Source organism: Marmota monax, unplaced genomic scaffold, assembly GCF_021218885.2.
Source record: "Marmota monax isolate L192 unplaced genomic scaffold, Marmota_monax_Labrador192_F-V1.1 WCK01_AAM20220418_F8-fsc00222, whole genome shotgun sequence".
NCBI lineage: Eukaryota > Metazoa > Chordata > Mammalia > Rodentia > Sciuridae > Marmota > Marmota monax.
This window is the reverse complement of record NW_026694968.1, coordinates 1605543-1628375: the sequence shown is the minus strand read 5'-3', so window position 1 is coordinate 1628375 and position 22833 is coordinate 1605543. Positions and strand designations below refer to the sequence as shown.

The following is a 22833-nucleotide window of genomic DNA, read 5'->3' as shown; positions in this document are numbered from 1 at the left end:
ATTGCAATGACAAACAAGCTTTCTGAGGCTGAAACAATAGCATATAAAGCTTAAAACCTGAAGTCTCTCAAATTTATTTTCTTAAAATCTCTTCAGGGCAAATATGAACAGACACCCAAAAGAAACAAAAAGGGAACTAGATCAGAAGATTTGAAAGTCTATAGCAAACTGGTGTTGAACTGGAAATTAGACCTAGACTTTTGCATTCCTGATTAAATGTTCTTTCTATAAGAAAACACTACTCATAAAAGGTGCCCTTAAATTTTTAAAGATTTAAGGTGAATTGCTGTCACCTTTCTCTTTTCTGCCATGCATTTTATAGAAGCTTTTCGTGTACATGCTAACCATTCCTGGCTATGGGAAGCAATTAAGTTTGTTCTTAGTTTGTATCTGAAAATTGAGAATATTTCTGTATTGGATGTTTTATCAAATAAGTTTTTGTAGACAATAAAGTTCAAAGATAGGGCAATCATACTCTCCTCATTTCTGTGTGCTGACAATATGCCTGGCATATATGTTGCAACAGCTGATATAAGCCCACCTGACTACTCTTTGGGGAGAAATTCAAATGAATAAATATTTTCCATCTGTCTTCTACATCTACGCCATAGTGCTCAGAGTTAGAGTAGGTAAGGGGTGAATAATACATGGTTCTTGACCTCACAGAGTCCTGTTGTTGCAGGATTTTATAATCTAATTCTGAGCCACATTTGTCCTCATCTAAAATGAAGGCACCAGAGATACCCTCAAAAAGTTACCTAAAACATCAAATATTTATGCAGGGATTGGGCAATGACCACTAAAACCCCATAACATAATGGATCTATTAGGATTATAGATGAGAAGGGCTAGGGATGTAGACAAGAGCATTTGTCTAGCATGCATGAGGCCCTGGATTCCATCTCTAGCACTGGAGGGGGAAAATGGGTGGGGGGAATAGATTATAGATGGGAAAACCTTTGAAAAGCTAAAACACACACACACACCACACACACACATATAAAGTTACAATGTGAAGGGTATGATGACTTTTGTATTTTGGGAGCAGGAACCCTAGAAAAGCTTTAATCAGCAGTGTCTTAACACCTACCATCATGTGGTAAATTCCCAGTACAGCTTCTCATTGCTGGTGTCCTTAGTCCCTGGGGAATACCCATTTGTGATAAACTTGAAAATATAGTTTTTGATGATGAAAATATGAACTTCCAGCCTTCATTCAGGCCACTGGTTCACATAGATTTTGAAAGTCACTATATTCTGCAGCAACACATTTTTGATGAACTACAATGGGTGCAGTGTACTGATTTTTCTCTTTTCTTAAAGAGAAAGCAAGATATTCTCTCTGAGGAAACATTATCAACAAAGTCAGCATAAGAAATATAGAGTCTTTTCCTTATGAAATTAATTTGGCCTTTTTGGCATTCTTTTTGAGGTGCACAACATCTTGGCAATTGCTTTGGTTTAAAACTCTGCATGATTTGGGAAAAGCACGTTTCAGAATGTTTAATTCAGCGATACAAAAGGCACTAATGAAATATGCATGTATGAATTTTATATCATATTAGTTCCCTCTTTCTTGAAATCTGAATAAAAGCCAAACATCTGGATTATGTTTGAAAAGCCTGAATTTCCAATTTTCAGAGAGATCCAATCTATTTTGACATTGCACACTTAGCCTTAACATTTACAGTGTGCTATTAACATTACTTGCAATTGTAGAAAAAAAATCCAGATTTAAACAAACTTGGTGCCTCCTAATGCTAAAAATATATCTATATTTGAAATGGCTGCTGCTGCACAATGTTCCCATCCATAGTTTAGGCTTCATCAGCATTTCCATTATAAATACTTGCATTGAACAGGCCTATAATTCAGCTATAAAGATATGGGTTAGCTTTGATATATAAATTCTCCTGTGATTGTATGTTAAAACAACAAATAGCAGTCATGTATTAATTAGTTTGAGAAACCATTGATTGGCTTAGTGTTTTCTGAAACCCTCAAATATTCAGAATACTTCATGGTCAGCCAAAGAAGACATAGCCTTCATGCTTTGAGAGTTCATTCTTCAAATTTATAAGACAAATAACAAGATTTCTGTTTTTATATTTGGGTAGATTTTGGCAGATAGACTAAAGTCAAGGGAATATTTACAGTCAGAGTTTAGGGAAGGAAATAAAGTTATCAGTACTTTATCTCATTTTATCCTCATAGTTTATTTAATAAAATTCGGCTAGTCAGTCAAGTCTTAGTGGATGAAGCAAGAAGTGTAATGTCTACACAAGAGGTCAATACAGTGAATACAGAATGCAGTGTTGAAGTTTGATAATGATAAACCTTTGCTGAACTTTAATTTACTACACTTAAATTTTTACTGGATTTCTGATAGTACGTACTAGCTAAATTCTTTTACTACATATAGAGAATAGCTAAAGTCTAGAATTTTCCTTTTTAATTCTTATTTTGCTTGATTTAAGAGATTCATTAAATTATATAGTTCCCAAAGAAACAAAAATAAATGTGTCTGGAGTTATTTGTTTAGAGCGGGGGATAGAAAACAAAGGATGCTATTTTAAATTGGAAACTTTTTTAAAATATGTTTTTTCAGTTGTAGATGGACACAATACATTTTATTTATTTATTTATTTATTTATTTATTTATTTATTTATTTTTATGTGGTGCTGAGTATTGAACCCAGTGCCTTACATGTGCCAGGCAAGTGCTCTGCAATCTATAATCTATAATCCCAGCCCCAAATTGGAACCTTTTTAAAAGGAGAAAACTGATTTTTATTACATTTATTTCTACTCCCCATGTCTTTTTTTCCACCCTAAGTTGCATACTCTAACAGATATTATGTAATTACATAACTATTCTCACTATGTGCTGATAAGACATTCTAACAGCTCTGATATGGTGCATCATAATAAAACCATAATTAGAGCAGTCATGATGTATTATGGCAATGAGCTACATCATCACTGAAGTGCATTGGAATGCACAGAAAACTCATCAAGAAGTATAGATTTGGAATGTAGTGTAGCACAAAGTTTCATCGCCTGGAAGAGAAAGTCCATTATACCCATGCTGCTGGTATCAATGGTTATAATGCATTTATTAGATATCTGTTGGAGAAAGGTCTATATTGGTGGAAGGAAATTTTTGAGAATGGCATTTGGAAGAGTATGTCTTTGAAAAAAAATCTCAGGAAGGACCTTGCTGAAATAAGGATCTAACTTCCTAAGTTCTATAGTAGAAGGCTCCTATTATATATTTATCAAATAAAAGAACTTGAAATTTTTCATTAAATACCTCAAATCCAATTAAATGCTCCACTAAAGTAGGATATATTGAAAATTGTTTCAGAATTTTTAGTTAACCTTGCCTTTTATTTTGGTTCTCTATATCTTGGGCTTAAATTGTATAGTTTACATTTTATGTGGTTCTGTCCGTTGCACCATTGTTTTCTCCGAGGTTTCCTGCATTAGAATCTTATATCTGCATCTTGTTCAAACAAGTGACATCTTTATTTGGTGGGTTTTGATCTTGGCATTTCTTCTACATCAAATAAAATGATTGCTGTGGTTGATCTAGTAGATATGAACCCAAAGAAGCTCAACTTTCTAAAACAGAGAGGAACTTTAGACTCCATTTTCCAAGCCAGTTCTCATTCAGTGCCTTATTATTCCATAAAATATCTCAGCCAAGTATGCTTCTGGTCTCTGCCTGCATACCTCTGGTGAATGGGAACTCACTGTCTCTCCCATGCTGTGTTCTTACTCATGCTTTGGCCTTTGATCCCTAGTCCAATCTCTTAAGACCAAATGGAACAAATTAATATTTTTTTATGTGAAAGTCCTCTAAATATTCAGCCAGCTAACATGTCTTCTGAATAGATCTAGCTTCTTCAGTAGCTTTCCCATTGCAGAAGTGTCAGATCTTCCTTTGGACATTTATTGCATCGTCTTGACCTTGTATTTGTCTCAATTTAGCCCCCCCTTTTTTACATATACTTTCCATTGTTCATAGATTCATAGTGAACCTAAAGGCAATTGAAGCCTAGTTACCTGTGTCCTTTATGTAGTTGTTACATATTTATCTTTCTGATGAGGGTAGGATGGGTTGACGGTGGTTATTAATTCTGTAAGGCTTGACATTTGCCATTTCTCCTTCTTAGATTTAATTTATTATGCCATCATCTTTTGTTCCCTTTAGAGTCTACTATTATCATCTGACATAGACAATATGAAGTATTTGCCTATGGATTCACATCCAAGTCAGAGGCATAGTTTGGCTTGTATAGTATTAAGAAGTTTTAATGCAAAATATAAACAGATTTCACATAAAAAGTTGTATTTTAGCTTCACTTAAAAAACACACCTAGTCATACTGAAACCACATTGAAGCTATAATCTCATATGATAATAATTGGCATAGCTGAATAACATTTGTCCTTTTAGATGGAGTGTATGTTCTCCTATCCACCACAGATCACTCTCCCCACTTATATCTCTTGTCATTACATCAAATATCAATAATAATCACATTTATGCACTGTTTTTTCTTCAATAGAGAAAGTAGTTCTCCTTTTCCGTGATACTAAGCAATAGTGAGAATATGATGAGGGAAGAGTGTCACGATACGCAACCAAATCATTCAGGGTCATCCCAGGCGAATTTGGGTTGCAACAAAATAATTACATGGACAGACAGAAAATACCTTTTTTATTAGGGTCCAGTGACGACTCTCGACCTTGGGGTTCCGTTGAAAAAAGAGAGTGAGCCACTCGAATTCTTTATTTTTATAGGAGGCACACAAGGGGATGTTTGATGGAACCTTCTATCCACAAAAGGTAAGGGGTAGTATTACAAAGGAACAAGAAGGCAGCCCACTCCATTGGGTAATGCCCACTCCCAAAGCTTTGCTCCTCTGCTCAGCAGAGATGTGGAGCTACGTATTTCCGCACGCAGGGAAGCCAGTCTCCACATTTCCATCACTTGAAGCTAGGGGGCGCTCAGCTCCTATGTGGCAGCTCTCAACAGAAAAGGACTTAGGCTTACCCTACTTGTCTCTTTTACATTACCTGCTGGGTAGTAGTGTGTTGGATTTTGCTAGTAGTAACAACCACTGCTTTCTTGGAACCTGCCATTGTGGGAGTATTTATACCAGGGAAATTGGCAAACACTACAGATTAGGACATTGTCTTTCTTTTTTCTTCTTCCAGAAAACCGGTTTATTAGCATATAAGTACCTATAGATAATTGAGTTTATGATCTAAATTATTTATTACTCTTTGTTAATCAATGAGATTAGTATAATCTGTCAATTTGAACAACATACTGCATGCATGTTTTCCTTATCTAAGACACTGAATAAGACTGGACCAAAGAAGAGACCTGTTATAGCATAACATATCATTAAACAGTGATCTTTACTTATGGTTGTTCAACAGGTTTTCGGCAAAAATCCCTGCACTTTTAAGCTTTTAAGCTATTGCATCCCTCTGCTCACTTTATGCTTATGAAATCTAATGGAAGTACATACATACACCTGATCCATGAATTCATATCCTTGCTATAGGGATTTAAGTCATTAGATTTTGGGTTTATGTTGCTAGCAACTTAATTATGTTTAAAATCTGGTTAGTAGTGTAGTAAATAACTGGTATTGCTACAAAATTGCATTGAGAAGGTAATAGGATTGAATTTCTACACAAGTTGACACTCAATTAAAATTTCCATATATCCAGTGAGTTAGCCAGTTCTTGTCCAGGGAACTAAAGCAAATGCCTTCCTACTAAGCTGATCACTTCAAAACAGGCAAAATTTATAATAGAGTCAAATCAGGACTAAATGCATCAATGAAAACTGGAGTTTTGCTTATAGAATACAGATCAAAAGCAAGAAATAGACTACAAAGCACATGGGATGTTTCTTCCTCAAATTTCACTATTTTTATTGACTCTGGGGGGAAAAAAATAACACATTAAAACCTCCTTACTGAATTACTGTCCTGAACCAATAGATCCATTGGGCTTGTTCAGCTAAAAGCCACAACAGACTTTGTAATGCAGTGATGTAATCTTGGCTTTGTGTCATTTATATTCAACCTAAAAAAAAAAAAAAAAAAAAAAACAATTTTTCTGAATAGACAGGCTGACAACAATATTGTTCAGTGTGGGTTTTTATTTGGATTCCTTCCAAATGGTTCACATGCCTTCACAGTAACACATCATGCTTGCTTACTTTTTTTTTTTTTTTTTTTTTTGCCTGAATTCTAAAGTTTTCTTCTTTTACTAGCTTTCTGTTTTTCTTTTAAGGTCTCAGTTATGTTTGTAAAACGAACCAGCTCCACCACAAAATTAGGATGTATCTTGCAGAGAGCATTCATTTTACTTTTTGCATATTTTTCCCGAGGTCATGTCAAGGTTAGTTTGAATTCCATCCTACATTAAGACTTCTTTCACAGCTATTTAGCTCGGCAGCCTACTCCCCGCTGGGGTCTGCCCCTTGGGCACGTCAAAGCTTCAGACCTGACAAATCACACACAGATGAAGCTGTACAGTTTTTTAAACAGTTTCATCAGTAACTTTTTTTTTTCTTTTTCACTATCCTCCTTCATGGTATGATTTTTTTTTCTCTGGATTACCATTTCAGTAATCCTTGATTTCTATTTGAGACAGTTTCTTTTTACATCAGAGTTACAAACTAGCAATATCATTTATTTTACACAAATGTATACTAATAACCTTCTAGTTGCCAAGACTGCAGACTACATTCTTGACTAGTAAAACTGTAATTGTATTATTAAAATATATTTAGAGTTAAGAAGCTTATTGTTGGAATATCACAGAGTTTACCGGAATCAGAAAAAAAAAAAAGGCAACCATAAAAATGCATTCAGTTATAACCTATTATGAGTTGAGCCTGGAAATGTTTCTCAAATGGTTAGTAATATGCTCTTATCAGTATTTTAGCAAATTGTGAAACTAATGGTGCAACTCCATTTCCTGTTTAATTGATGAAGTTAAAGTGCTTGGCTGCTAATGAGTGTATTAGCAAACAGTGTCCCCTTTACAGGCTTAAGTAGATCAGGATTTTTTAAAAGCAGCTTACTATCCTTATTTTTAAGGGCTGAAAAATATTGAATGCCACAAAATTGCTAGATCAACTGAAGAAATGGTGTAATTATTGCTGTACAGTCATTTTGTCAATGTCAAGTGACCAGATTATGGTTTTCTAGTTTCCTCCGTAGAAAATAGTTATTTTCTCTTACAAACCATGGGCTTTTCATTGTATTTTCATTTAAAACAAACAACACCTGAAGATCTTAACTGCAGACTAAGCTGAAAACTGAGGGAGAAAAATAATATTTAAATGATTCTCTTCTGTCCTCTTTTACAGTTAGCTCAGCATGAAAGTACCCAATGAAGATTCTATAAAAGGTTGCTTGGTTGAAACTAATTAAAGACAGGTCTAAATAGAAAAAGAAAAGAAAAAGGGATCAAAGGAATTACATTAGGTGTCAGGATGTTGTTTGGGGGACACTTTATTTAATTTTTGTGATTCTGTACCAGGAAAATGCGAAATTCTAAAAATGTCCATTTTGGGCCATAATTCTACATTTGTGTTATTTTTGCAATAAGATACATGTCAACAGGCAAACATCTTGAAGAAATCATTTCAGCATTGGCACGTTAACACATTATGGTGAAAAGAGAGGCTTGTGCTTTTCACGCAGTGCATTTCAGTCTTCAATTAACGTGAAAGCACTACAATGCCTATGCAACTTCTCTTGCCTAGTGGTGGACCATTTATCATTGCAGTTTTACATTGACCTTGACACCCACTTCATTAGAATAAAGATTGTCTACCATTTAGGTTACATTGTTCCTCTGCACAGAGACCCCATGCAAATTTCTGTTCAGATAGAAGAGCTGCGAGGCTGTCAGAGGTCATCTGCATTAAATGATTGCAGCTATTTTCCAACTGCTTCTTTTCATTCTACTCAATTCAGGCTAGGAGGATCAATCAAGTCCTCTGCCTGAAACAGTGGGACTGCTGGGAATATAACTGTTTTTGGTAGTAGTGGATATGCCCTAAACAGTATTAAATATTTAATATAAACTCATTAAAGGCCATGCAGAGGCTTCAGAAAGATATCAAATTTCTGGAAATATCTAAGGGGCTAAAGAACCTTTTTAAAAAATAAATAGAATAATAATGATCAATTTTGTAATTTTAGAGGGTATAATCACAATATTTCTTAAACTTCAGAATCTTTCCTATAGGATGTGTTTTTTCTCATCCTTGACATGTGTTGGTAAGGGAAGAGACAGGCAGGCTTGCTGTTCTTATGCAGTACTTTACATGAAATTGACATTAAAAGTTTTCAGGCTTGTGCTTTTATTTTTATTTTATAATGAAAAATTCTTCTCCAGCTATATTTATTTTAAAAGGCTTAGATATTTGTTATGTAAAAGAAATGATTGGAGAAATAAGTTGCCAGATCTCCTACTTAAGTTTCCTGAGTGATATAATTGGAATTAAATTATTAATGGGAGATACTTTTAAAAAGATTGTTTTATGATCTTCTATTAGGGAATTTGCAATTCATTTTAATATTTGTAGTTTGATTTATATTAAAGATAATGCAATCTATGTCCAATTAACAATACATGGCCAATGTAATGTGATTTCCAGATCATGCAAATGGAATAAGCTAGAAGAGGGGGGGAAACTCAATTCTTAACCTCAGATGTAATTTGCTGTGCGAGTTCTGGCAATTTTAAATGACATTGCACTTTTTAATTTTTCCAAAGGCTCAGCAGCAAATTTATCCCAATCAAGAAAGCCTATTATTAATTTACAAGGACAATTGTAGGAGTCTTTATAATTTCTCTGTGCAATTATTCGCCATAAATGCTAATGGTAAAATACAAGTCGTTTGTAAGAAATGACAACTATTATTTGTCTTGGCCTGAACCCTCTTCTTCAATTTTGAACATCTTCCCCAAGTGTTGGTGATCCTGACTCGTTGTGAAGCATCACATGCTTTGTGAGATGCTGGACATTGGTCTTCAGAAAAAGGAGGCAGCACAAGAGCTGCTGCAAAGGCAACACTGGTCTCTAGCAGTACAGCTGAGCTGTGGACCCTGGACTTTCATATAAAAAGACTCTTTGTTCATCACTGAATGGCATTAGGCATGGACTTGCTGAGGGGCCACCATGAAGCCTCCAATGAGAAGGGCAAACACTAGCCAGAGAACACAATGTGAGAGTCATAGACACATCCTTGCATTTTTGTGCAAAAAAATGCACATTTTCACCCATAATTTTGCCAATAGTTTTGTGTTTCATATGTTCTGTGCATGTGCTGTCTTGTCAGTAGACTAAGATATTTTATTTTCTCATTGTATTTTCTCCATCTATCTGCCTATCATGTGTATATGGGAAAGGTGATCATGCCAAACATTCAGGTATTTGAAGTGTTAAATTGCACCAGGAAAGATATTCAAATTTGATATTTTTATAGACCATTTTCCTTGTTTTAACTCTTCTAATATAAAGTCACCTGAAGCCAGTTAAAAGTAATATATTATATGATATAAATACTCGAACCCTGATGACACAGAATTTGACAGTCCTATTCTAATAATCAAGAAAATTATTTGGTTTAATTCTTGTGTTTCTTGTAACCAGAGCTTCACTCTCTGCTCAGCAATGTCTGGTCTCTTTTCAGCATAACCAACAGAAGCACCATACAAAAGTCTTACAATGGATGTCTTAATCTCTCTGTGTGCTTTTAGAGCATTATTTTGAATTCCATCATGCTGCCTTTTTTCTTTCCTCTTCTGAAGTTTTATTACAACAGCAGAATTCCCAGGGAGCTTTGGGGGCAAGGTTCACATAATATAGCCCTGAAGTTTTGCTTAGGTGGGAGCCATCCCCCAATCCTGGCCATCTTTTGATGATCTTTCTATTTCAAAAAGATTCACTGGTAGAGTCTTATACATTAGCTGTATATAGTTTATTTTTTTATTTTTTTATTTACTAGACAGTGAGCATCTACAACCCTTTCATGATGCTTTCTTTCTCTGACCTCACAGTGACAAGGCATCTTGTTCTTTAACATTGAGGGAGGCAGAAAAATGCTTGAGTTGCTCAATGTGTGCCTTCTATACCAGTTTCAAAATGGCTTATTCTTCTGGTTTCCATGGTGACAATTAACACTGTTTCAAGGCATTGTTCCAGTCTCCATTTGGGCAGAATTTTCGGTGTGATTTTTAACAAAAAAAAAAAAAAAAAAGGGTTTTAGAGGGGGGAAAAAAAAGCCTTTAGCATAACTGTCAAAAAAGTTATCTCAATCAAGTCTGCATGCATTTCTAAGTATGTTTATTTCAGAAATCCCTGTTTTTGCTGGCTTTGTTTTATAATTCAGTTTATCATTTGTGCCTGTAAAAAGGAAACTCTTCAGTAAGAATTTCCTAAAACCTTCTTTAATTCATACTAGAACAGTGAAATACTATTTCTGGTTATTTTTTAACTCTTTAAAAAAATGTTTTATAGTTATATATACTGGATTAGCATTTAGGATAGTAGTGTCCTGTGTCTTTAATTTAGATCATTCACAAATCTATTAGGAGGATTCATTAGTCAAAATTGAATTGGCCAAGCAAATACACTTAATAATGTAAATATGCCCTTTCAATAGAGTATATTTTATTTTTGACTAGACAGAGAGGCCCACAGCAGGTGCTATGGGGAAATTAAATACTGGATGCTTATTTACCTTAGCACTCAAGAAAAGCCATCTGACTTTAACTTTGCTAATCTCATTTTTGGCTATTGAAGAGTAGTCTATATCATAACATCCCCAGACTACAGGACACAATGGGGCAACCTCTGCTCACTTACTGCTGTGGGTGGAATGAATATGAAGATTAAATTATCTTTCCACCACAGGATAAAGTAGCCCTACTTGATAGCATGACTGAGAACAGATAGAGCTGGCTGTCATTGCTCCCCCTCTAATGCTTCTGAAAAGATGGTAGAGAAGAATAAAAACATACTATCGTCAATAAAAATATAACCCTCCTGGTATTATTACACATACAGCTTAAGACCCTAAGTCTTATCAAATCCAATATTTAGAGTGCTTCATAAATTAAAATATAAATATTTTCACCTTAAATTACATGACATTCTTTTATACATATACCAATATATCTAACCATTAACTAGATTCTTTTAGATTTTATAGTTTGAAGACATTGTCCGTATATCATCTCTTTCATTGGGCTATTTATGTAGTAGGCTACATAGGGACAAGAGCATACATAAAGACAATATTTTTTAAATATAATAATCATTTTAGAAGATATTGCTGTAACTACTTATAACCCACTTCAAATTAATTACTTTTTTTTTCTGGTACTGGAGATTGAACCAGGGTACTCTATCACTTAGATACATCCCTGGCCCTTTTTTATTTGGAGACAGGGCCTCTCTAAATTTCCCTATTAGGGAATTTGCAATTCATTTTTAATATTTGTATTATGATTTATATTAAAGATAATGTAATCTATGTCCAACTAACAATACATGACCAATGTATTACAATGTCCAATTAACAATACAATGGCCTTAAACTTGTGATCCTCCCACTTCAGCCTCCCAAGGAGCTGGGATTATAGGCATGTTTCACTGCATCTGGCAATTACTTGCTTTTTATATTTTTATTACTATAAAAATATGATTTTTGTGGGATACATCTAAACTGTTTTCTTTCTTGACAAATTTGCTGTGTAGGAGGTATTCAGTGTTGGGCTAAAGAGAAATGAGTTGTCACAAGTAAAAATGATAAATGGTAGAGGCCACTGCCAGGTGTCATAGCCAGAGAACTCCCTCTGTCTATTAACACATGTGGCATAAGTAAAAGATTTGAACAGGACTTTTCTGCCTCCCTGAAATACTGGTTCCCCCAACATTATGTCAAGGTCTTACCAAATTAGTTATGTAAATCTTTACATGGGAATCTGATTACATAAAGCATATTGGCCTCTTCTTCGGTTATCATTCTGACAAATAAATCCCTATCTGGGTTTCTAGAATACTTATTGAGTATTGAGTCCCCAAAACTCAAGTGGACAGTATGTTTTCTGTATTAAAGTAACGTGGTCCTGGTAATTGCCTGTCATTAGAAAATGCAATCAGAGTTTCCCATGTATCACAGGCCAAATTCTGAAAGCGCTCTAAAGCAACCCTTGATTTTCTTCACTATGCATATTCATGTAATTTTGGATACTCTGACATCCTGATCAACATTCATTAATAATATGAAATGCTTTAAATCACCTCATTTAAAACATTTTGTTCTGTGATCCACAAATGACTAACATTTGGAGAAGTTTACATAATACAAATGATGTGCATGTTTAGTGTAAATGAAAGATTAAAATATGAAACTAAAAGTATGCAAACATATGCACGCAAATGCTGAAAATCTATTAACTGAAACAGTAATTTCATACCCTCTTTTCCTTTAAGCTGCTTCCAATTGTATTTTAGTTTAGGATTTTATATAATATCATGTTTCCAAGGTGAATAAAATTATCCAAGTGCTTGGGTATGTTTTGAACTCACTGATTAATGCTACTTTTCCCAGACAAAAATGTTTCATATTAGATCTGATAAGGGTGCTTACCTTAGGGCAACCTTGCTCAATTGGAAAAAGAGGAGTGCTACCATGGAACTCAGTGACCTAACTTTGGTGTTTCAAAGAAAGAAGTTTTGGAATTGCCATTATATTTTTAAAATATTCTAAAAATGTAAAGTATGTTTAATATTTTAAAGAGAATATAATTTTTCTACTCCGAGGTATTTTTACATATATATTTTTAAAATATAGCCATAGTTATTTATAGCTATCCATAAGACTTTCTAACTATGAAGTTATACAAGTATAGTTATTTCAAGAGAATCACTATAGTAACTGTCATATTAAATAGCTCTTACATTATTTCCCTCAAAACATCTTTTAAGAGAGATCACTTCACAGTTTGTAGAATATGGTGTATATTGAGGAAGAGGATTCTGTAATCAACTGTAATTTTTGGAAACACTTTACAATGACCAATAAAGAGGTATAGTTTGTAATTATTCCCCAAACATTGATCTTCTTTTTCCTCTCTATTTGAACCTCTTCCCTAAGCCCACATAGAGATTTTAAGTAAAAGAAAAATGGAAACAGAATGTTAATTGAGAACTCAGGCAACTTATAAGAAAGAAGTCACATAATTTTCATTGATAATTTTATTTAAACCACTGCAACTTATTTTGGGGACACATGAGACAGGCAGCACTCTGGAGCCAAATATTGATCAAAATTAACTGTAATATTAAATCCTACAAAACTGGATATTTTCCCGTTTGGGATGCCTTCAATTAAAGATCAAATGCATATGTAAACTTGATTTAAAAAGACACAAATCTTTGTCAACTCAATACATAAATTAGATATTTGTGTATATGTGCATAATATATTTTAACTGTTTCTAGCAATATTCCTCAACCACTCAACGTACTTAGTTTAAGTTCATTATCCTTACAAATTTTATTGGAAATAAAAACTTTCACACCCATAAGTATTACATACTCTGCTCAAAGATTTTTCTAAGAACACCTCTCTCCCTAATGATATCTCTTTCTTTCTTTTCATTTTAGCGATACAGTGTGGAAATGTCCATCAGGCACCTGAAAAAGACGGAGCTGCTTAGTAAGGTTGAAGCTTTGAAGAAAGGTGGCGTTTTACTACCAAATGATCTCCTTGAAAAAGTGGATTCAATTAATGAAAAATGGGAACTGCTTGGGGTATTTGCATTTTTATTACTGTTTGTAGGTTATGTGTACATTTTTTGTGTAGTGAAGTACTCTATCTGTCTGATTTCTAATTTGAGGCACAAATATCTCTCTCTTTCAATTCACTACCTACATTTCAAACAAGCTATTCATGCTATTATGTGGAAAACACTGCTTTTCCTCTTCCGTTGATTTTTTTTTTAAAATTCTGAGCTTGTCTCCTCTCAGATTTTAATAATTTTGGTTCTTTAATACATAAAAAGTAAGTAAAATATGCCATGTATTATGGGTATGCACCAAGTCAACTATAATACAGTATATCTGATATACACTGACTGTCATGCTTGAGTGAATGTTAATAGAATTTATTCTGAAGGTACATGTTAGAGACATCTACTGTTTAACGATTTACTGTACCCTTAAGATGAAAAGTGGAGTTGTCACTACAGCTTTCAAGTCCCACTAAAGCACCAAAACAAAGATGCAAATTTGACCTAAATCTGAAATGCAGAATTAAATCAGCCTCTGTTTTTTGCCTCAATTTCCAGCTCACTTTTAACAAAAGCAAAAAAAAAAAGAAAGAAAAGAAAAAAGTTTCATGTAATTCATTTCACGCAATGATGGGCTGGGTCTCAGCCAAAGACTGAGATGCAAGAATCTGGCAAAAAGGCAATCTAGAGATTCTGTTACCCAGAGACCAGGGTGGCACTGTGCAGGAGACAGTGCTGTCCTTTTGTTGGAAGACAGCAGAGAGAGAAGTTAACCTGTATTTTTTTTCATCAGCTTCTCCCCTAAATTGCCTTCACTTCAAATCAAGGGTAAGCTAAATTTGTCAATTACCTAAATGATTAATTTGAACAGCTAAGTATGGGTGGTGTCAGTTATGGAGCCTAATTTTTCGTGCCTTCCGTTTTTCTGCCTCTTTAAAATTATTTTTGAAGAAATAATACTCCAAAAATATTTTGAATTAGAAGCATTCCATGTACCTTGATGACTTGGAGAAATGCCAGCGTTGAGTTTATGTCAGGCTTAATCTAGGTGATTAAAAAACTGCAACTTTAAGTCCTTGGTTCTCATCTAAATTCTCTACACTCTGCAGTTGTGCAAAGTAACTTAAAATGTTAAAGGTTCTTACTCTAATCTATTGTTACATTGCCTTTTAATAGTAATTAATGTCTTCCACTTTCTGGTGATGTAAGTCAGAACCTACTAAATTTTATAGGATTCACTGATCTCAGACATGAGAAATGCGGTTAGTCTATGACATTTTAAAAGGTTGTTTACTAAATAGATAACAACAGCAACTTTATTTGCTTCATCAATAAACTGATAGTCTGTTGACATTGCATTTTAATATATCTTTTGCTAATTTGATACATAACTAACATTTTTTAGAAAACTGTTCATAATATGTCGTTTATATTGCTTCCACCACAAAAATTTTAAATCAGCATCATATTGAAGAGAAAAAAAAAGATTGTTTAACTATCTTTTATGGATCAGATGCCTTAAAATGGTTGTGATTTTTGATAAAAATATCATTCAAATACAATACACCATTTTGCAGTGATTTGGGGGGGAGAGTAGAATGAAGGAAAGATTTTATAATACAAAACCTGTGCTACACTAACACCACCCAGGCATACTCTTAATTGGCTTGATTACATTTTAATTGGCATGAAAAAAATTAAAGACAAGGATTTTAACTTCTAACAATAGTAAAATAGAGGGATATGGTTTTTAATATTACTTTCATCTAAGGTGAACAGTGTGGAATGGAAATACATTAGAATGAAATGTCAGTGGTGCGTACAGTTTAATCTGTGAAATTTTGTCCCCTGTGCTACATATTACTCTGTCTCAATTGCATATTAAACAACCCTATCAAGGCAGGCATTGGCATCTGCTGTGCTGACACAAATTGTGAATTAAATGAAATTGATGTCCTCTGTCGTATATTTATGAAGACGGACCATTCTCTGAAGTATTCTGTTTATGAAGAATTTATGATTGCAAACTGTTCCAGAACAAAAAAGTGGCAATAAATTCTTTTTTGTGACCCTACCCTCCAAGGGCATTGATTTCACCTCCTGCTGCTACTTTTGTTACAGCATAAAAACAATAGCTAAATCTGGATTCCACTGAGGGTCTTCAAATTATCAATATTTGCACCATGAAAATACAAGGGTGTTGCAAAGAAAGACTATTTTTCTGTTACAATCTCCTAAAAATACTATTTACAGAACACTACACAGCAGATGAATGTTTGTTGATTTAATTTTATTTGTGTTTTAAAGCTACTTTTGTAGGTTTAAATTATCATTATCGATTAAATCCTGTTAATTCTACAAAGAGAGTGCTTTCCACCAAAGGAGGGAGAAAGAAAGAAAAGAGAACCAGTTCCAAGGCACCTTCATGTCATAGTTGTTAATCTAAGTAGGCTTCTAGCAGAGTGAGTTGGGCATTATTTTAACACATACAGTATAGCATCTAGCATGCAAAATGCCAAATGGGAAGAATTGTGGGGTTGAACAATTTCCCAGTCAAGTAAAAATCAACATCAGCACCAAGGAGTCTACTTCTTTTTAAATGTCCTCTGTCATATTGTTTGGGAAATTGTACTTCACAAAACAAAAGAAGGAACTTAATTCTCTGCACAATCTACTCTTGGGCTCTTTCATATATTGATTAAACTCTGACTTCTATCTCTTGAACAGGTTATGTAGAGAACTTTTTACTATAAATTCTTGTCATGAATATTCAAATGAATTTTTATCTATGACCATAGTGAAGTTTTGGACTAAATCTCCTTTCTGTTAAAAAGGAAGGTACAAGTGGATGAGGTTTTCTTAAGCATCCACTGGCAGTCAGAAAAATGCACACTGTCTGAGAATTTGAATCCCAAATGGGATAGCAAGCTGGCCTAAACTAATTATCAGTAGTGAGGTGGAAGGTACTACTGGACACTTCAATGTAGCTCTTGTTAATGATTTTTTTTTTTTTGGTCACCTCAGCTAATACATGATTTTGTTTTTGTTGTTGGTGTTTGTTTTGTTTTGTTTTGTTTTTGTTTTTGAATCTGATACATTAGAAAACCCTAGGAGAGAAGATCCAGGACACAATGGCAGGGCACAGTGGGTCGGGTTCACGTGACCTGCTTTCTCCTGAAAGCGGAAGCCTGGTAAGGCAGCTGGAGGTCAGGATCAAAGAACTGAAAGGGTGGCTAAGAGATACAGAGCTTTTCATCTTCAATTCCTGCCTGAGACAAGAAAAGGAAGGAACAATGAATGCTGAGAAACAACTGCAATACTTTAAGGTAATAAAAAAACAATCAAAGTTGATAAAAAGCTTTCTTTATGGTAGAGATGAAATATTTATCAACTACATAAAGTATTATGCCCATGTATCTATGGATCACTGTTTGCTTAAATGTTTCCTTGAATTTATAGATGCCTTCCACATTTCTTATATGCTAATGTCTATATTCGTATAAAGATGAACATCAAGCATATCAAATACACATTGTAGAAAAGTCTCTGCTACTTGTGTGTTTTATGCATTTCCTATTGAGGGAGGACTTTGGTAAATTAAAAGCAGATCAGCAAACACCCAAAGATTCCTTGGGGACTTTGAAAGGTAGACCTAAATGTTCTATAAAAAACTTGACTAAAAATAGTTTTATAAATTGGTCTGATCAAAGCACCTGAATTAATTTAAGGCCATTAATGCTGACAAAAAGAAACGTAATTTTTACATATGGAAGAGTCAACTATGGAGGACAGAAATAAAGTAAAAGAGGTTCCTACATTATAGTATATTCTATTGTAGGATAATACTTTCCTTAGCAACACAGCTGTTTTCATGTTCATATCCAAGGAGAAGCATTTCCCCTGGTTTGTTTCTATTCTTTACACAGTATCTATTCAAAAGCAGTTTAACATTTGAATGTTTAATCATATCGTCGTAGCTTGTTCATACTGCTTGAACCCTCCTGAAAAGATTGTAATTATTTGTGTTCTGGCTGGTATCAGCCTGGGGCTTTGGGGTTGTAGAATTTGAATTTTGTGGCAAGAAACTTTCTAGTGTAAAAGGTATTAAGAGAAACAGGACAGCTAAGAAACAAAGAACTTCTTGGGACCAAGCAACCATTTCTTCTCAAAACCTTCCAGGATCAGGTTTTATTCATCTCACCCCACCCAGCAATCTGTTAGAGAATTTAGTCCCTGTGGTTCACCTCCCCTTTGCCATATAGGCAGGCTCATCTTGCTTCATGGTGGAACCCAAGAGGAGTCACTCTCAAAGTAAGGCCACAATACTTCCCAATAAATTGTCTACATTACACATTTATATGTTGTCTTGGTTGGAAACCTCCTCTTCTGCTATTTAGTTGACAAGATCAAACTGAAAAGTGAAAACATCTTGACAAAACAAGTGGGTTTTATAGTCTAAAACCTATTAGTACCCACACAATTTGTCATTTTTTACTTGTCCCACCCAAAAGTGTTATATAATAATTGTAAACAACAAGAAGTTTGTTCCGACCATTATTGATCAACCTACCTACTTATGTTTTATGTTTTATATATAGACCATTTGCTGTTACTTGCTATTACTATAGGTAGAAGCATGAAAGGCTCCACATTAATTTTGTTGTTTTTTCCACAGGAAATTAGCTTTATACTTTGACTTTGTATAGTGACAACATTATTTTTAGCTAGGTCCCAGTAAAAATTTGAAAGAACTTCAGAAGCAAAGAGAGAAGGAGATAGGTGGAACGGTGGGGGGCATTCCACTCTTTTGCTAAAGTTGCACTACCACTCTCTAGCCACTAGGGGAATAGTCACTACACCTAATTCATTATTTACCAAGTGCATTTTTGTAACTGAAAATAATCATAGAAGTTTTATTTCTAAACTATAGTGGAGACCATCACATGGTTTTGCCATTCTATTCTCTTCTTCAAAGACATGTATTTTTACTGTGGAGCATTCTTGTTTTCAGTGTCATTATTCATTAAACTGCTTTTATATCGCACTTTATTTAGCTATTTTTAAATAATACAATTATCACAGAGAATCTCCTATTCTAAAAAGGTAGGACTTTAAAAATAATGTATACATAATCATATGGTTCTTCATCCCCATTCCATCCCCTGCTTTCTTCCCTTAAGTTTGTCGTAATCTTGAACCCCATATTGATTATTCTCTTCCTTCCCTTTTATAGGAAAGTGTATTTTTATTTCAGTTATTTTTAAATTTCTAAAAAGATAGTCTTGCTATAAATTGTCTTTCAGAATTTTTTCATTTACTAATTAATGCCAAGATTTATTCATGTTGTTGAGTATGATTATAATTACTTATTTGAAAAAGTATAATATTCCATTTTGAGGATTTACATGTATCTCATTTAATCCTAATAGCAACATAGGACTGCTATTTAGATCCTGATTTTTCATATGCAACAAAGGCACAGGAAGGTTAAGTCTTCTGTATCCAGGGTCACCTTTAATGCATGGTAGAATTGGCATTTTAAGTCCAGTAATAAGACTCTAAAGTCCATTCTTTGAACCACTATGCAAAATTAGTATTTATTGATATTCACTGAGTATCCTTCCATATCAGATGACTCAGAAAGAAAACTGGGACAGAACTAGGTTTCATTGTTTCTTTATGGCGATTTATCAGTCACTGCCTTTAGCAGTTTGGCCAGAGTAGCAAATTAGCTTTAGCTATTGAAGATATTTGGGGGTTGGGAAGATAGTTGTGGTTTGGGCTTGAATTTTTGTTCTATGTCAGTGCAAACTTCTTTTCTCTGTAATTTTTTAAATTGAAACTTTTCAAACTTTTTGAGGTGATAAAGCCCTAAAAATACTGATGATTTTTCTTTATAACCTTAAAGCTCTATTTCCTTTCTAAAGTTGAGCTTGAGGAGTTTGATCAGATAGTTAAAGGGTCTAGCATAGCATTTTCTTGTTTTTAAAGAAAAATGTACACACGTGTATAAATGTCTTTCATAGTGAGAATTTTAAATATTTCTAGTTACTTTTCTTTGTATATGATTAATCAAGTGTTCTCTGTCTTACCACATTCATTGAAAGAGTGAAACCAAATATGTATAATAAATAATAACAATGTAATATGTTTATAACCTGTCAAAATCATAATTGGTAACAAGCATATACAGAATGAAAACTTTTTATTTGCCATAAATCCAAAAAACAGATACCCTCTGCCTTTCTCAGTGATAAAATAATTCAAATATGAGAGTTGTTATAGAACCTTTATGTTTGAAAACTGCTGTGCTCTGACTCTTCCTGTGGGTTCCCACATCTCTTTCCGTCATTGGTCACACAGAAGAGGGCAGACTTTATCCATAGGCTTTAACTTTGTTGTTCTCCATCTAAAAACCTCAGGCTTTTAAGACAACTGAATTCCTTTATATGACTCCGAGAGCAATGATAGACAAATCACAGTGCACTATCCAGAAGAACAGGAAAGAGAGTGCTTCAGACCAAAAGGAAAGCCCTTCACATTGTAGACAGAACTGCATTTCGTATACATAGCTTGATCTGGGATATGACTAAAGATCAGGATCTTAAGTTTTTGGAAAAGGAAAAGCAACTGTGGATTGTTTCCTTTTTCATTAAAGCAGTAAGTATGGTACATGTGGAATTAGACACGAGAAAATTCTATCCAAAAAAGAAAGAGTTGAAGCCCAACAAAGGAGGAGAAACATAAAGGTGTGAAGCCCTGGGACAGAAATGCAAAATTGGCAAGAAGTGAACACGATGACAACAAAATGCAGGAGAGCAAGCATATCAAGGATATAATGAGGCCAGCTGGCAAAGGGCACTGTAGAGCTGTGTGTGAGCAGCTTCAATGCCATTGGCTAGAAATCACTGCTTTTTAATGATGACCCTTCAGAGAGAAAAGAATATAATTACTTAATCATGTGTCCTTGCATCCCAAAACCAAACTCATTATTCTAAAGGCTCTAAATTGGGACAAAATTATCTGTCACTATAACTGCAGAAGTCCACAGTGCTAGCCTGGACCCAGAACCAGCCGGAGAAAGGCAAGTTTAGACCTGTCATAAGATCCTGTCATGAAGAAGGTGAATGAGTGGGATAGATTTGGTAACCCTGTCAGTGATTAATGCCCCAGATTTGCTTCGAAATTTAAATTTGACCATATACTCTTTTCCATGTTATTATACTTAACATGTACCATAATTATATAAGTTAAAAATTATGAACACCTTCTCTTATGTGTATTTACATGTTTTTATGAATGAAGAGCTTGAATTGTGGAAAATAAATGGAACTTGTTTGAATTCACATGACAACTAAAAACAGAGAGTGAAAACAATGGCATTTTGGTATAAATTCAAATAATCTCCCACTCTGTCATTTGATGACCTTTCAAAGAAACACTAAAACTTTGTTTTATTCTAAACCAGGAGTTGACAAACATTTTCCGTGAAAGACCATATAATATGATCTCCATCGCAGTTACTCAACTCTGCCATCTTAATGCAAAAGCAGCTACAGACAATATGCACATGAATAGATACAGCCGTATTCAATGAAGTTAATTTATAAAACTATTTTAAAAGCAGGCAGTGGGTAGGTTTGACCCACAGGCCATAGTTTCCTGACCCTGTTCTAGATGACAAAATTTATTATAAATGGGTAAATGGCTGCTATCTGTACCTCCTTTTAAAAATGGAGACTACACTAGAATTGCAGTAGGAAGATGAAGCATTCTTTTAGTAACTGTAACCACAACAAATACTGACTGAGTGTTCTTAAGGTATGAGGCACAGTTTCTAAATGTTTTACCTGCATTTGTTTGTTTAATCCTCATCATCATCCTGAGGCAGGTGGTATTATTATCTCCTACTTACAGAGTAAAAACTGAAGAAGGGAAATTGAAGTAAGTTGCTCAACCTCATACAGTCAGTAGATGATAGAACTAATATCCAGACCTACAAATCTTTCCACAATTGATCACTACTTTTGTAAACGTGACATTCCCTTGGTCAAAGTTCTATTTCTGGAAAGAGAAAAATACATTAGCTGGTAACATACTCCATTGTTCCCTCCCATTTCTGAATACTTGACAGCTGGCTAAAGGAAGTCATTGAGTCAATGTTATAAATCTTTTAAATCAAATTTTCAGAGTAGAGCCTTGAAAAGGATTCACATTGACTATGAAATGTGCAGTATTACCAAGTAATTACTTTACAAAGAAATACCACTAACATAATTTTGCAAAATAGAGAAATTAAACCCCTAACCACAGTCCATGCTTTAAGAAATATTTCCTAAAATCTCAATGCATAATTTCTAAAAATAAAAACAAGGCCAAGGTAATTATGATATTTAGGGAAAATTTCCCATATCCACTATAACCTATCTCATTGGCAGCATAAATAATTCCACTTCACCTAGCACCAAAATTTACATTTTAAAGTAGATTAGATTGAAAGACAGGAGAGAATACTTTGGAAATTTTGATACATGAGAAAAGTAGCCATGGTTCTTACAGGTGCCTGAATTATCTATGTTACTCTATCCTGGAGACATTACAAAATTTTTAATGATGCTATTAGCAAAGCTGCAAACAAAGAATTACAGTAATGTAATCTGGTTATAACCAAAGCATGTAAAACACTAAAAATTAACAGACATTAGATGATTTTCCTTTATATAGGTCTTAGATAATTTTTAAGAAACTATTATACTAACCATATATGTTAATCAAAAGAAAACTATGTATATTCATTAAAAAAACTCTTATCAGATTTCCACCCCCATACATAAAAAAAAATTGTCACCTAATATATACCTGGAAATAATTGGATATAATCCAGAACTGTCTTCTAAGAAAAATTGGCTGGGTTAAGGTTGAAATTCAATGTTATATTTAAATAAATCCTATTCATATTACTGCCTGAGGGTGGTGGAAAGAC

At 34.1% G+C, this 22833-nt stretch overlaps 1 protein-coding gene across 5 annotated transcripts in view; it reads left to right on the top strand.

The window, feature by feature from the left end:
• The window catches only part of Akap6 (A-kinase anchoring protein 6), a 589717-nt gene that overhangs the window by 492255 nt on the left and 74629 nt on the right, over nucleotides 1-22833 (top strand). For all 5 annotated transcript variants that reach the window (XM_046427476.2, XM_058573661.1, XM_046427475.2 and 2 more), the window contains 2 exons: nucleotides 13726-13872; nucleotides 16952-17176. In XM_046427476.2, coding sequence (XP_046283432.1) covers nucleotides 13726-13872; nucleotides 16952-17176 — 372 coding nt within the window. The remainder of the gene's footprint in view (nucleotides 1-13725; nucleotides 13873-16951; nucleotides 17177-22833) is intronic.